Source organism: Scyliorhinus torazame, chromosome 3 (assembly GCF_047496885.1).
Source record: "Scyliorhinus torazame isolate Kashiwa2021f chromosome 3, sScyTor2.1, whole genome shotgun sequence".
Lineage (NCBI taxonomy): Eukaryota > Metazoa > Chordata > Chondrichthyes > Carcharhiniformes > Scyliorhinidae > Scyliorhinus > Scyliorhinus torazame.
The window spans coordinates 87,563,137-87,579,719 of NC_092709.1; the positions used below are offsets into that span (position 1 = coordinate 87,563,137).

Genomic DNA, 16,583 nt, shown 5'->3' on the forward strand with positions numbered 1-16,583 from the left:
AGGACGTGGAAGCTTTGGAACGGGTGCAGAGGAGATTTACCAGGATGTTGCCTGGTATGGAGGGAAAATCTTATGAGGAAAGGCTGATGGACTTGAGGTTGTTTTCGTTGGAGAGAAGAAGGTTAAGAGGAGACTTAATAGAGGCATACAAAATTATCAGGGGGTTAGATAGGGTGGACAGTGAGAGCCTTCTCCCACGGATGGAAATGGCTAGCACGAGGGGATATAGCCTTAAACTGAGGGGTAATAGATATAGGACAGAGGTCAGAGGTAGGTTCTTTACGCAAAGAGTGGTGAGGCCGTGGAATGCCCTACCTGCAACAGTAGTGAACTCGCCAACATTGAGGGCATTTAAAAGTTTATTGGATAAGCATATGGATGATAATGGCATAGTGTAGGTTAGATGGCTTTTGTTTTCTGACTTCCCATGTCGGTGCAACATCGTGGGCCGAAGGGCCTGTACTGCGCTGTATCGTTCTATGTTCTATGTTCTATATATATTAATGGTGACTATGGGTAATTCCTGATTCCTTTTTGTTTTTTTATTTGATGTTTATGTTGTCAGGCGGGCTGTTGTTTGGGGGTTGGTGGGAAGATGGGATTGTTATTGTTAATAAGGGGATTGACATTGCATTTGTTACCATTTACTGTTTGTTGGTGGGTGTAAATTTTGAAGAAAATGTGAAAAAGGAGAATAAAAAATATTTTAAAATAAATACATCTACCTTCCCCCTAAAAAAAAAGTACCAAATCACCATGTGCAGGACTGTATGAATTCTACACACTGTACCTTCATCATTCTGGAATATTGTGCCAGCCAACAGGCACTGGGTTCTGGTAAGGTATTCAAATTCGGGAGTGTTTAATTAGTATAAGCCTACCTGCTGCAAGGTTTGTGGTGTTTCCCAGGCCAACGGAGGTCTCTGGGTGGTCAGGTTCTGGGCGGGGCGGTACCCTGACACTCCTGCTGGAACTTTGGCATGGGCACTGCCAGGATAGGAGTTCCAAAGTGCCTCAGTGCCAGGTTGACCATGCCAGGGATCAGGTGCGGGGCTTCGCTGCCCTTAAGAGGTGGGGTGAAGGGGATTTGACGACCCGCTAAGAGCATCTGGGGGGGGGGGGGGGGGGAGATTTGGAAGCACAGTGGGGAGTCCAAGGTGGTGTCAGGAGATCGATCGAGGCAGCATTTACACCCCGCTGTAAGACACCAAAACGAGACACTGTTTTTGGGCCATTAATTCGCACCCCAAATCTCTAAAAAAAACTGAATAGCTATCCTGTTCCAATAATACTGCCAAAAAAAGCCCGAGGACCGCAAAATATCCAACACTCAATTGGAAGGCAACAGACCGCCTAGTTTACATGGTTCCAATGTAATAGATATTTTCTGGATGTCAACATTTCTGAACCAGAAAAACAAGCCATTATGATTATAATTGTTACAGGCGATATTGGCATCGACAGACAGGACATGTCAGGTCTGTCTGAAGTCTATCTTAAAATGCCGGATAAAATATGGTCAACACTTGCAGATCAATTACAAGTGAAGCTCAACTTCTGAATACACCGTCTGGAGTACTTTCCTTTCAGGCAATAACCAAACAAGACCATTGATCAATTAATTCATTCAATTGTGTTGATGACTACACAATGTTCAGCACCATTCGTGACTCCTCAGATACCAAAGCAGTCAGTGTCTATATGCAGCAAGACCTGGGCTATATTCAGGTTTGTGCTGATGTTTGGAAAGTTGCATTCATGCGAGACAAGTGCCAGGCCCAGACTATCTCCAACAGGAGAGGATCTTATCATGGGCCCATGACATTCAATGGAAGTTCGATTGCTAAATCCCCGACTATCAACATCCTGGTGGTCACTATTGACCAGAACTTGAACTGGACCACCCATATAAATAAAGTGGCTCCAAGAGCAGGTCAGAGGTCCTGAATCCTGTGGCAAGTAACCCACCTTCTGACTCCCCAAAGCCTGCGCATCATCTACAAGGAGAAAATCAGGAGTGTGATGGAATACTCTCTGCTTTCTTTGTTATGGGCCAGGGTTTAGAGAACACTAAAGTATATCATGGGGTTCACCTGACCCACAACTTTGAATAGATTTTTGTTATGGGGAGCACAAGGGCCCACTTTACAGGTGTGATGCAACAGAGATCTATAAGTATTTTTAAACAAAAACAATGTTTATTCTATGAACCCAGTTAACATTTTATAAACACACAGTGAACAGTTTATCAACTACCAATCCTGATAACCCCCCAAAAGATACAGTACTCTATAGATAACCCTTAATACCTTTTCTAGCAACAACCATAAGTTAAACACTTTTTACAAAGACAGAAGGTTTAAATTCTCTACAGAAACAAGTATTACTTTAAAATCATCAAGTGATCAGGAGACATTCTTTTTCAAGAGAGAGAGATCAAACATACAACTGCTTGCTTCAAATGCAGCTCTCCAACTGAAAGCGAAACTAAACACAGAGCCAAAACCAGCTTTCAGCACAAAACAAAAGTAAAAAGCAGAGCAGAGCCCAGCTCCACCCACACTGACATCACTGCAGCTATATAATAAACACCCATTTCTTAAACGTACATCCACCTGACACATCCCCCCCCCACACAAAAAATAAACTATCAACTTCAAGATGGTTTAATTTTTCACCTTTTCACTTTCCTTTAAGAAATACAGACAGTAAAATACTTTTTCGTTTCACAAAACTAAACACGCAAACAGGTATAATAACATTTCAGTTCCTCTTCCTCCACCGAACCTGCTTCTCTTCACCACATTCGTGACAAAGCATCGGCTTCTCATTTTCTCATCCTGCCACATGTACTATTTTTTAATGAAATGGCTGTAACAACAAACTCCATCGAAACAGTCTGGCATTGTTATTCCGGAATCGCTCCAGAAACGTCAATGGATTATGATCAGTCTATATAATTGTGTCAGACGGATTGCTGGTCACATAAATGTGAAAATGTTGCAAAGCCAGCACGAAGCTCAAAATCTCCTTCTCAATCATTGGATACTTCTTCTGTTGCGTATTCAATTTCTTAGAAAAATAACCAATAGGCCGCTCAAGTCCTTCGTCGTCGTCTTGTAGAATCACCGCACCTACGCCCACATCACTCACATCAACAGCCACTTTGAATGGTTTTGTATAATTTAGGAAGGCCAACACAGGAGCAGTAGTAATAGCCTTCAGGCCATCAATTGCCTGTTGACACTCTGCTGTCCACTTAAATTTGCTACGCTTCCTTAGCAAGTCCATCAGTGGAGCAACCACACTGCTAAAGTTCGGCACAAATTTCAGTTAAAATCCACTCATGCCAAGAAATCGCATTATTTCCCTTCATGTCGAGGGTATTGGAAACTCCCCAATAACTTTTGTTTTCACATCCCGTTGGACCATTCGACCCTGTCCGATTGTATGGCCAAGGAAAGTGACTTGGGCTTTTCCAAATTCAGTTTTGGCTAGGTTTACTACCAAACCCGCCTCCTGAAGTTGATCGAATAACTCGATCAGATGCTTCAAATATTCTTTCCATGTCTGGCTAAAATTTACCAGATCGTAAATTCTGGAAATTCTGGAAAGCAATTCTGGAAAGTGTGAAAATAGATAAGTCCCCTGGGCCGGATGGGATTTATCCTAGGATTCTCTGGGAAGCTAGGGAGGAGATTGCTGAGCCTTTGGCTTTGATCTTTAAGTCATCTTTGTCTACAGGAATAGTGCCAGAAGACTGGAGGATAGCAAATGTTGTCCCCTTGTTCAAGAAGGGGAGTAGAGACAACCCCGGTAACTATAGACCAGTGAGCCTTACTTCTGTTGTGGGCAAAATCTTGGAAAGGTTTATAAGAGATAGGATGTATAATCATCTGGAAAGGAATAATTTGATCAGAGATAGTCAACACAGTTTTGTGAAGGGTAGGTCGTGCCTCACAAACCTTATTGAGTTCTTTGAGAAGGTGACCAAACAGGTGGATGAGGGTAAAGCAGTTGATGTGGTGTATATGGATTTCAGTAAAGCGTTTGATAAGGTTCCCAACGGTAGGCTACTGCAGAAAATACAGAGGCATGGGATTCAGGGTGATTTAGCAGTTTGGATCAGAAATTGGCTAGCTGGAAGAAGATAAAGGGTGGTGGTTGATGGGAAATGTTCAGACTGGAGTCCAGTTACTAGTGGTGTACCACAAGGATCTGTTTTGGGGCCACTGCTGTTTGTCATTTTTATAAATGACCTGGAGGTGGGAGTAGAAGGATGGGTGAGTAAATTTGCAGATGACACTAAAGTCAGTGGAGTTGTGGACAGTGCGGAAGGATGTTACAATTACAGAGGGACATTGACAAGCTGCAGCGCTGGGCTGAGAGGTGGCAAATGGAGTTTAATGCAGAAAAGTGTGAGGTGATTCATTTTGGAAGGAATAACAGGAAGACAGAGTACTGGGCTAATGGTAAGATTCTTGGCAGTGTAGATGAGCAGAGAGATCTCGGTGTCCATGTACATAGATCCCTGAAAGTTGCCACCCTGGTTGAGAGGGTTGTTAAGAAGGCGTACGGTGTGTTAGCTTTTATTGGTAGAGGGAGTGAGTTTCAGAGCCATGAGGTCATGTTGCAGCTGTACAAAACTCTGGTGCGGCCACATTTGGAGTATTGCATGCAATTCTGGTCGTCGCATTATAGGAAGGATGTGGAAGCATTGGAAAGGGTGCAGAGGAGATTAACCAGAAAGTTGCCTGGTATGGAGGGAAGATCTTATGAGGAAAGGCTGAGGGACTTGAGGCTGTTTTCGTTAGAGAGAAGAAGGTTAAGAGGTGACTTAATTGAGGCATACAAGATGATCAGAGGATTGGATAGGGTGGACAGTGAGAGCCTTTTTCCTCAGATGGTGATGTCCAGCACGAGGGGACATAACTTTAAATTGAGGGGAGATAGATATATGACAGATGTCAGAGGTAGGTTCTTTACTCAGAGAGTAGTAAGGGCGTGGAATGCCCTGCCTGCAACAGTAGTGGACTCGCCAACACTAAGGACATTCAAATGGTCATTGGATAGACATATGGACGATAAGGAAATAGTGTAGATGGGCTTTAGAGTGGTTTCACAGGTCGGCGCAACATCGAGGACCGAAGGGCCTGTACTGCGCTGTAATGTTCTATGGTCTATGTTCTATATGTCAATGTATACCGCACAATTGGGTAATCCTGAAACTACTTTATTCGTTAACCGTTGAAATGTGGCTGGAGCATTTTTCATGCCAAATGGCATAACTTTGAATTGATATATACCATCTGGAGTCACAAAAGCTGAAATCTCCTTCACCCTTTCAGATAAAGGTACCTGCCAGTAACCTTTAAGTAAATCCAGTTTGGAAATAAAAGCTGATTGTCCCACTTTCTCGATGCAATCCTCCAAACGTGAGATAGGATAAGAGTCCGTTCTTGTATAACTGCATTAACCTTTCTATAGTCCACACACAACCATTGGGTACCGTCTAGTTTCGGTACCATCACCATGGGTGAGCTCCATTGGCTGCAACCCACTTCAATTATACCATTTTTAAGCATACTTTCAATTTCCTTGTTAACCTATGCCAATTTAAAAGCGTTAAGTCTATATGGATGTTGTTTAATTGGAACAGCATTTCCCACATCTACACCATGTATAGCCCTTTTTGTACTTCTCAACTTATCTCCACAAACTTGCCCATGTGATATCAATAACTCTTTCAGGTCAGTTTGTTTTTCCTCTGGAAGGTAACTCAACAATTTATCCCAATTTTTAAGAACATCCTCGTTTTCCAATTTAATTTGAGGGATGTTAAATTCAAAGTCATCTGGATATCGGTTCTTCACTTTGAGTTAGAATCATTAAAACCTCCTCCTTTTGCTCGCCTTCCCTTTCAAAGTACCTTTTAAGCATATTCACATGACACACTCGGTGAGTTTTCCTTCCATCTGCCATTCTTACCACAAAATTCACCTCACTTAATTTCCTTTCAATCTGCTAAGGTCCACAAAACCTTGCTTTTGAAGGTTCACCTACCACTGGTAACAATACTAAAACTTTATCTCCACTGGCTAAACTACGGACTTTTGCTTTCTTGTCCACTACCCGTTTCATCACATGTTGTGCAATCTTTAAATGTTGTCTAGCCAATTCACCTGCTCTATTTAATCATTCCCTAAAATTTGACACGTAATCCAATAATGTAAGTTCCGACTGCTCACTCACCAATTTTTCCTTAATCAATTTAAGTGGCCTCTTACCTCATGACCAAAAATTAGTTCAAAAGGACTGAATTTGGTTGACTCAATAGGTGCATCCCTAATTGCAAACAGTACGAATGGAATTCTTTTATCCCAATCCTCTGGATAATCATGACAATAAGCCCTCAACATTGTCTTTAATGTCTGATGCCACCTTTCTAACGTTCCCTGCGATTCTGGATGGTTCGCAGTTGATTTAAATTGTTTTATTCCTAAGCTATCCATAACTTCTTTGAATAACTTTGGGATAAAATTTGATCCTTGATCTGATTGTAAATGCAAAGAAAAGGAGCATCATTGTGACTTTTTGAATGGCAGAGCTGGCCGACAAAATAACTAAGCTTGTGACAGCATCTACCCTGATAGAAGCATTACAAAAAGACAACTTGAACCAACCCATAGGTTATACCATAGAAGAGGGAGCATGCAGAGTGAATGCATGTATGAAACCACACTACTAGATAGCCTACAGGTCAAGTGTAATTTGTCCACCATTGGGCAATAGACAACATAGGTAAGCTTCGTAAGCAATGCGGGTGGATGCAGCCTCATACATTCACCCAAGAATTGTTCCATTTTTAATGCTGTATACAGTGCACATGGCACCAGAGGATATTGGAGGCAACCATGGAGAAAGCAAAGGCTGGAACAAGTTATTCAAAGTCACATGAAGCCACAAACAATAACCTGATAAGTACAATAAGTGCGCATACCAAACAGCGTCAGGACAAGATCCACAAAATGTTTAGCCAAGCTACACGGTCAGATGGTGAAGATGGCCAGAACATGAATGCATAGAATGAATAGACATTCAGCATAGTGAACATCAAAGAATCCTTTGGCACAGTGGTACCAACATTGCCACCATCCAGATTATATGCCCACAAATGCAGAGACAGTACAACACATATGCAAAACTGGATACTGGTTCAGGTGCAAACATCCTCCTATTTTACACAGCGAAATGCGTGTGCCTACAGAAATGGCAAGTTGCGATTCAACCAAAAACTGCCAAACTTAAAGGGTGGGATTCCCCGTTGGCTGATGCCGGAATCGAGAAACACGATTGGGTAGAAAATTGGTTTTCGCGCCAAAATCTTGGCGGGCATCGGTTTCACGCTAAATCGCAATTTTCCAGTCCCTCGACAGCGCTGTCAATGCGTTCCACTCTGCACATACTGTAAACGCCATTGGCATATCATTAGTGGGCCTGACCCGGTATTCTCCGGGGCCTCCACGATGCTCCGCCTCCAATGAGGCGAATTCCCGGCGGCGAGGTCCACTTGTGCTTTTAAAAATAGTGAAACAGATGTCATGGCTGCTGAGGGAGAAAGAGGGAGTACGGAGTGTGTCCAACATTGCCATAGTTCCAAATGGGCAGGACTGAATGACGCTCGTGGAATTAGGTCGTAAACCTACTTACGACCTACCTGCCCGGGATCTACCGGCCTCCTTCGATCCATCAGGGACCCCATAGTGGGGTGTACTCACTTGGGGGGGGGGGGGGGATGGGGTGGTGTCCATGTGTGTGGGGGGTTTCATTACCCATGGGTGGTGGGTGTAGGGGACCCACAAGCTCACTTAGAGTTCAGGGCACGCTTTCTAAATGGCGACCCAATCTCTGAGTTCAGCTCCCCAGTACTGAAAAAAGTTCTAATTGTGGGCTAAACTGGTGAGAAACTCACAAGGGCCCAAAATAATGACTAAGTGTCATTGAATAACGGGGAAGGAACTCGCCGGCAGAGCCGACAGGAAACTCCCTGAAAAACCGGGGGGCCATTGCCAGAGGCTAGCCCAGCAATCCTCCGCTCCCGACCGGCCGAGTTCCCGGTGGCGTGGAACTAACCACCTATTGCTGGTCGGGATGCTGGTGTGGCGGCTGGGGACTCAGTCCGCAGCCGCCCTGGTTGGGGCGGGTGAATCGGAGACCGGGGGGGCCTTAACGGCGGCCAGCGATTAAATGTGCTGGTGTTGAGGCTCGGGCGTGCAGCCGATCGGGGGTTTATTTTTTTTTGTCTGGCTCCGCGGTCCGAGTCCGCCATGGATCACGGCGTGGCCGCTGATTGTTATATGATATACATGTACCTTTAAGGTTGCATATATTAAACTGCTGACACCCATTAGCACTGAGACAGTATGATGCATTAGTCTCATGACTTTGTATTCAGTCTAAAAGCAGCAGTTTATACAAGTCAGACACGAAAACATAGGCCAGAATTCTCCATCCGTTCGCTGGAAGTGGGATTCTCTGGTCTTGCCGGCAGCGCACGCCCGCCCCTAGGTTTCCTGGCAGCGCGGGGTGGCTTCATTGGGGAATCCCATTGACAGCAGTGGGAACAGAGAATCCTCCCATCAACAAATGGCGGGCCGCCTCCCATCGCTGAGAAACATGCGGCTGGGGGGCCAGAGAATCCCACCCCTAGTCTCCCAGTTAACCAAGTCTAAATATCATCTTATCTTCAAATAAAGGCACCAGATTATTCCGTTACTTGTCGTATTATTGTACATTTACATTGCAGAGAGGAATCTAACACTCTTTACCCAACCACCTCCCCTCCTCCGCACCATTAAAAAAATCACAACTTCAGTCTCAGAATTCCCTACCTTCCTATGCTTCTACAGGACTGTCCTTAAAACCCACCACATCACTTTGACCAAGAATTTGGACACATATCCTGTATCTAATTTTCTAAATTGTCACTGATCATTTTCATTACATCTCTGTCAAGCACTTCTGCATGTTATTTAAGGGAGTGAAAAATGTCATGTTCAAGTTGTCACTGAGACTTGGCACTGAGCTTTTGGTCTTCACAAAGGTAATAATAATCCTCCATCTGTTGAGCATTTATTTTCCCTTAGTCAAAAATGTTATATTTTAAATTAATTACAAATTTAATTTTAATTAGTGTACCTAATGGCTCATTTTTGAGCTCCTCGGAGATAGTATTCAATCTCTGCTGCCACCAATCCACCCACTCTCTCCCCATTTCAGGGGCCCATCTTTGTGAAGCGGTTTGAGATGAGCTTTCTTCATGCTGAGCAAGTTGACAGCTGTTTGTTATTATTTGCTGCTTTGGTTGCGTGGTGTTGCTAAGGAGCCAATTCCAGTTGCTTGGTGCCTTGGGAACTCATTCCAGCAAAACAATTGTCAAAACAAATTATTGATCAAAGTAGAAGGCCATCCCCAAGTACAAGTAACTCATGGATGTTTGGTATGGAACAGGATAATTGGGTCTGACTAAGATTCAAGAACTAATTTGGCCATACATACAACAGTTATTTTACCATGAAATTCTCATTTCCATTGTGAATTGGTAATGGAGAGGAACCAAATCACTTATCAGTGGCACGAACTGCACTTAACTTATGACTTACAGGTTTTTGCTGTTCTTTCATAGGGTTTCATTATTCAGCTAACATTTGGGTTGAATTTTATTGCCTGATTGTAGGGTGGGGGCTGTTGCCTGCAGTGAGCTGAGAACCCAGAGAATGGGATTATCAGGTTGCAAGAAGAGAAAGGGATGTCAGAGCAAGTGCTATGAGCACAAGTCTTTCACATAGGCAGCTAACAGCTATGTAGTTTCACTATTCAAAGGCTTTCCAGCCAATCGGTCTTACCGATCAATTACTCCCTTCGGTGCTCCCATCTTATTGACTTCTGGAGAATTCTACAGGGTGGAAATCCACGCATTGGCACGGGCAGGATTCTCCGAAAATGGGGCTATGTCCCGACGCTGGCGGAAAAACCGGCGCCAACCACTCCGGTGTCAACAGCCCCCGAAAGTGAGGAATTCCCCAAATTTTCGGGGGCTAGGTTGATGCCGGAGTGGTTGGCACCGCTCCAGCCAGCGCCGAAGGGCCGGCGTGAGTTCGCACATGCGCGGAACGGCCGGCGTGATCTCGCGCATGCGTTGACCGGCCAGTGTATTTCCGCGCATGCGCATACCGGCCAGCTTATTTACGCGCATGCGGGGGGGGGGGGGGGGGGGTTCCCTTCTCCTCCCCAGCCCCAGGGCAATATGGCGAAGCCCTACAGAGCACCGGCGCGGAGGAAAAGAAGGCCCCCCACGGAACCAGCCCGCCCGTAGATCGGTAGGCCTTGACGCGGGCCAGGCCACCGTGGGGCCCCCCGCCCCGGGGTCGGATCCCCCCGCACCCCCCCAGGACTGTGCGGGGGGCACATTTACCTGCCAGGTCCCGGTGTGCGTGAGGTGAGTAATTCATGCCGGCGGGACTGGGCAAAACTTTACGGCCACTCGGCCCATCGGGTCCCGGGGAATTGCCAGGGGGTGGAGGGGACCGCTGCCAATGCCCCCTGACCAGCGTGGCAGTAATCCCGCCGGCCCCCCAAAATGCGTCCTTTTCCATCCCAGCGCAGGGGCGGAGAATCCCTGCAGAGAATCCTGAATTAGCCATAATTACTTACTTCACTGAATATTTAAATCACTGACCTTGCAGATTCCCGCCGGTTTCCTACACACATAGGGTGGAATTTGCCAGCCCTGCCCACCGCCGGGATCTGCCAGTCCCCAAAAATGTCAATGGACCTTTGGCAAGCCCACCGCTTCCTTTGCAGCAGATTCTGCCACAATGGAGTTGAAAAATCCGGACCCGAGGAACATGTCCTCATCAAAGCCGGAAGTGAGCAAGATCATGTTGGGTTTCCGACACATCCGCATTTTCAGCTGTTGAACCCCTTCATTTGTACCTGAACCTGCGCCTCCCCCTGTCACTCCAGTCCTATCACCCTACCAGTTAAAATTCTGCACTGTGTTTCAAAGTTTCAGTGTGTTTCTCATTGTGCTTCTCTTGCAGTGAGAAATTTTCAAAACCCATTGGGACCGGAAGTCAAGGTTAGTAATAAAATCACCACTTGCGCCCTTAGAGAAAAGATTTGTAACAGGGACAATTTGAGATACTAAAAATCACTGATCTCTTAAGGAACTGTATTAGTCAAGTGAGCACGGTGGCACAGTGGTTAGCACTGCTGACTCACAGCTCCAGGGTCCCAGGTTCAATTCCGGCCTCGGGTGACTGTCAGTGTGGAGTTTGCACTTTCTCCCCGTGTCTCCGTGGGTTTCCTCCGGGTGCTCCGGTTTCCTCCCATGGTCCAAAGATGTGCAGGTTAGGTGCTAAATTGCCCCTTCGGGTCCACAGGTTAGGTGGGGTTGCTGGGTTACGGGGATGGGGATGTAGGCATGGGCTTACGTAGAGTGCTCTTTCCAAGGACCGGTGCAGACCTGATGGGCCGAATGGCCTTTTTCGGCACTGTAAATTCTATGATTCTATGAGCAGCCAATCAAAAGGTTTCCGCATCCTCAATATAGAAATGATTGACAACCATTGTTGTGGAGTCAAGCACAAATTCAAACAGAGCAGATGCATTGGTGGAGATGCTATTGGCCTGCTCAGGCAGATGTAAAAGCCCCCAATGGCATGTTTCAAAAAAAAGAGCAGGGAATTTCTCCAACATTTATCCCTTATACAAGAAAGTGAAAAAGTGATGAACAGGCCGGTTAAGTAATTTATTCCTGCTTTGGTATTGCTGCTGCATTTACCTACATCACAGCAGTGACTTTACCTCAACAGTAATTCACTGATTGTAAAGATATTTTGAGACATTCCGAGGCTGTCATAAAGTGCTATATTAACACAATTTTTTCTCAACTTATACAAGTTCATCTTATAGTACACAAACAGATCTTCATCCCATGCCTCATCATGACCACAGGACAATCCAAAATGCTTCACAAGGACAAAATTACTTAACCGGTCAGCATTTTTGAATTACAATTACTGTTGTTAATTTGCAGCAACAAGATTCCCCACACAGCAAATTAATTACTGACTCCACAATGAAAGGAGAAACCTTCTCTGTAAAGAGATATTTTCAGAATTTTTAATTATCAATAGTAATATAATTAAAAGTCTACCTTCATAGACTGCCGCAAAACCTTTTCCAACCCAGTTACTGCTGCTACGGAATTCTATCCACATCCTGCTGTCAGTGGAAGTCAGAACTTCAGGCAATTTATCGCCACAATATCTGCCTGGATGTAGATATATTAAGACAAAAAAGCTCAATGCATCAGTAAAACAAATTAATATTACATTTATAAAGGTAATTAAATCGACAAAGCACAGGCTCGTTCAAGCTTTAACATTTAAATATACATCACAGTACCAATTGTTTCTGTGCATCATTTTACTATATGTTCTTCTAGTCAGCATTATTCTTCCTAGTGATCCCTCCCAGAGACCTAACTAAATTTGTTATTCTGCTATAATAGGCTTCTTGAAATACTATATAAGAGGGTGAGTCTAAGCGGTTGATTTTATCTTAGGGTATGATTGTTGCAAAAAAGCCCAAAGCATATGGTGGATCCTGCTGCTCTTAACCGCCAGTATACGTTACTATGTTTCCTGATGGAAATGATACGGCTAGAGGATGACCGATGACAGGAGGCAGCTTTGGTAGATCTCTCACATCGATATGTGAAGTGTTGAAGGTGGAAGATGGAGGTTTAGGGCTGCAAGGTCCCACAGGTTGTTTCCCAGTGGATTCTTTAGGAACAGTCCTGCATTGCATTATCCATTATGAAATCTCTAACATTGTAAAAACTTGTTTCAATCGAGGCCACAATCTAGTTGTCTGCCCGATTTCTCTAGCTGGAATCTGCACAATGTGTCAATCCGGCTATCAACAATTAAGATCTTATTGGCATCTGACTGACATCATGAAACCTATTGCTTAACTGTTAATGCAACAAGCGCTTTGGCCACCAGGAAAGTCATTCAATTTCAATCATTCCCAAGAACCATTCCCGTCAAATTAGGCAATAAAGTTAAAATCATACCCTATTACTATATATCAGTTAAAATAAAATCTGAATCTGGCAAGGAATTTTCTCTCGATTGCTACGATAGATATCAAGCAATTTTGAAGTCCTCCATTTAAGTCCTGATGCACGATCAATGACCACTAAAGCGAGGTTGTAGTCCAACTGAAGGCTTTAACGAGGTCGATGTTTCCCCAGCAGCTCAGGTACAGAATGAAGGCTGCTGGGGGGGCACGGGTTCTTATACCCTGCCTATCAGGGCGGAGCTATCATACATTCTACCAATAGAAAGCATACAGTTTCCACCAATGGAGCTTCAGCCTGTCAGGTACCGTAATACCTATAATACCACAAGTCCCAGCATAATAAAACATGAAAATCAATTCCGTACATTTGGTAATCTGGGTTGGGGCATAGATTTGACCGTGAAAACTGCCAGATTCTTGTAAAAACCCAATTTAATGATGCACTTTCAGAGACTTCATTAGTGAACAAAAACAGATTTATTGCGTGATCTACAAAAGCAGCAGCATACATGCTGCTAGCTCTGGAATGCCTCTTGCCTAAGAGAACTCCCCCCCCCCTTCCCCTGGGGCAAATCTTCCTTCTGAGTCCCGTTTGGTCACCCAGCACAGGTGACCCTTATTCTGCTGCGTTGCCCTTAAAGGGACAATCGCCACACCCAATTTAATCGACGTCTTTTTGCGAAAAGAACCTGCCACACCTACTTGGTGTGGTCCACCTGTGACTGGGATCCAAATTAAGTTATGGATCCTGTACTGGCCTACAGAACCAGAATGTTTATCAACAATGCTAAATTGTGACAAGGATTTTCAAATAATTCATAATGGGGTGTAAACGCCAGCATCAAATAAACTCCAGACACAGATAGAGAGTAGAGGAGATTCAACAACTTTGTAAAACAATGTTTTCAACTTTTGTGGGGGGGGGGGGGGGGGGGGGGGGGGAGGCAGGGGAAGGGGAACTGATACCTTACATAAAATTGCTTTCAGCCAGAACAAGATGTGAAATTCAATTCAGTACATCTGGTAATCTGAGTTAGCAGCACAAACGCGACCTTGAAAATTGCAGATCATTGTAAATACCCAACTTGCTCACTAATGTGTTTTTGGGAAAAGAACCCAAGGGATATAGTCCCTTAAATTTTATTTCTTATGGCAAAAAAAGGCTGTTGTTGAAAGCTCAAATTCAGTGGAACAGCTATTTATCCTAACTGGACAAAGTTCAATACCAAGAAGTGGTGCCTTTCTCCAATAGCCATCTCGTACTTCTATGTAGTCATACCAGCACAGGCGACTCTTGAAGAGATCCATTGTTGTAAAATTCAAAACAATCTGCAATAGAAATGAATAGAAATCATTGCAAATCTCCCTTCCGAATTGGTAAATTGGAGAATTTAAACAATTGTCTAATCAAACAGGAGTGAAAGCAAGTCATCCTTGATCCTGAGGGACAGCACAAGAGGAAAAGTACTAAGTTCCTGGCTGTACTCGCATCATTAAACTCTTACATTTCTTGAAATCAGAAACCCATTTATAAATGTACAGAGACCAGTGTCACCAATAGTGAAGAGCAAGATACAAAAAAGGTCAGGTAAATAGGGTATTGCGGTGACCTGATGCAACCTGCATAATTTCGGCGCACATCCCAGAAATTCTAATTAGCTGAAATATTGACATTTTAATGATGTAATCAAATGTTCAAATCAATAAAATTACAATACTACACTTCCGATTGCAGTTGCTAGACTTGACCAAACCCAATAAATACCATGGGCGCGATTTACGAGCCTCACTGCGCCCGACTCAGGACACAACAAAGTCATTAAATCTCGCAAGATGCCTCTCACGAGATTTATGATGCTCATTAAGCCTCGCAAGATCTAACGAGATCTCTGAGGCGTTGCGATCTGGATCATGCACGCTATGGGCATAATCCACGTTTGCATATTCAAGTGAGTAGTTCGTCTCACTTGAATATATCTGCGCTGGAGTTACCCAAGGCACAGGATCTAGCGGCTTTGCCTCAGAGACCCTGAGTGGGCACCGTTTAACACTGGTTTCCACAAATTTGACCAAGCATGCCTGCATAGGATAATGTCAAACCTTGCCAGATGCACATCATGGGGGTGTTCCAGACGGCAGAATTACTGTCCTTGTTATTAAAGCATTTACTTCATCAAAAGTGAAAGCAAACATTGGATTAGATTTTCAACTTGCTGCTCTGGCAATACACTAACATTGTAATCAGCCGCGTTTCAGAGAAAATGTCCAATAAATGGAATTACCCAAGGTACGGCACCTAGCGGCCTTGCCTCGGAGACCCTGAGCGGGCACCGTTTAACACTGTTTTCCACAAATTTGACCAGGCATGCCTGCATTTGGGTGGTCTCCCAGGGATCCCCAAGTGGCCGGGCTTTGGGCAGGGTGGTATCCTGGCACTCCCGATGTCACCCAGGCACTGTAGCACTACCACCTGGCACTCTGGCAATGCCACCCTGGACCAGCCAGGGCACCTGAATGCCAATGCCAGGCTGGCAGTGCCAAGCTGCCAGGCAGCAAAGTGCCAGGGGTCGGACGCGGGGGTGCCCTGCCCTTATAAGGCCGGGTGCAGGAGAAAGGGGTGCAAAGACCCCTTAATTGGTACGTTGGGGGAGTCCAGAGACTGTGGTGCGGTTCCCCGATCTCTTCCAGCATAGGTGAGCTGAGCTCGCTGGTGCAGGAGATGAGCTGAAGTGCGGCCTCAGGGGGGCTTTTCTCTCCGAGGACCAAAAATGAAGCAGAGTCCCATTTAATAGCAGGTCATTCCCAGCGCTGCAAGCGCCGGGAAACACCCACTAAACTGGGCCAAAATGGGACTCTGGTGCTTTTATGTTAAGCCGTGCCCATGATTAAACTTCAGAATGTTTTTCTAGAAAGCTGCTGTGAATTATAGTATTACTATTTTAGCCAAAAAAGGTCACAGGAAAAATAACAAAAAGTTTGTGATGTCCCTATTTGTTTGTGTAGGATAATGTCAAACCTTGCCAGATGCACATCATGGGGGTGTTCCAGGCGGCAGAATAACTGTCCTTCCTATTAAAGCATTTACTTCATCATAAGTGACAGTTTTTCAACAGGAGCAAACATTGGATTAGATTTTCAACTTGCTGCTCTGACAATACACTAACATTGTAATCAGTCGCCTTTCAGAGAAAATGTCCAATCAATGGAATTAATAATTGCGCAGTGTCTAAGACAGGCAAAAATTTTTGCTTTATATCAATTTTATACCCAGCTAGCAAGTTAAAAACCCACCCCACTGCGTTCCAGGCCACTTCTTTATCTCTGCTACAAATGTTCATCTTAAAATGATGACAGTGTAAAAGCTCCTCAGAAAAACAATTAAAGTTCCTGGTTTGCTTCCCCAATGAAGCTAAATTTGTTGGAGGCTGAAG

General features: G+C 44.5%; 1 protein-coding gene across 2 annotated transcripts in view; it reads right to left on the reverse strand.

Moving 5' to 3' along the window:
- Window positions 1-16,583, reverse strand: part of LOC140408560 (tolloid-like protein 1) — a 537,833-nt gene that overhangs the window by 159,998 nt on the left and 361,252 nt on the right. For both annotated transcript variants that reach the window (XM_072495934.1, XM_072495936.1), the window contains exons 11-12: window positions 14,379-14,481; window positions 12,221-12,337 (exon numbers count right to left, since the gene is read on the reverse strand). In XM_072495934.1, coding sequence (XP_072352035.1) covers window positions 12,221-12,337; window positions 14,379-14,481 — 220 coding nt within the window. The remainder of the gene's footprint in view (window positions 1-12,220; window positions 12,338-14,378; window positions 14,482-16,583) is intronic.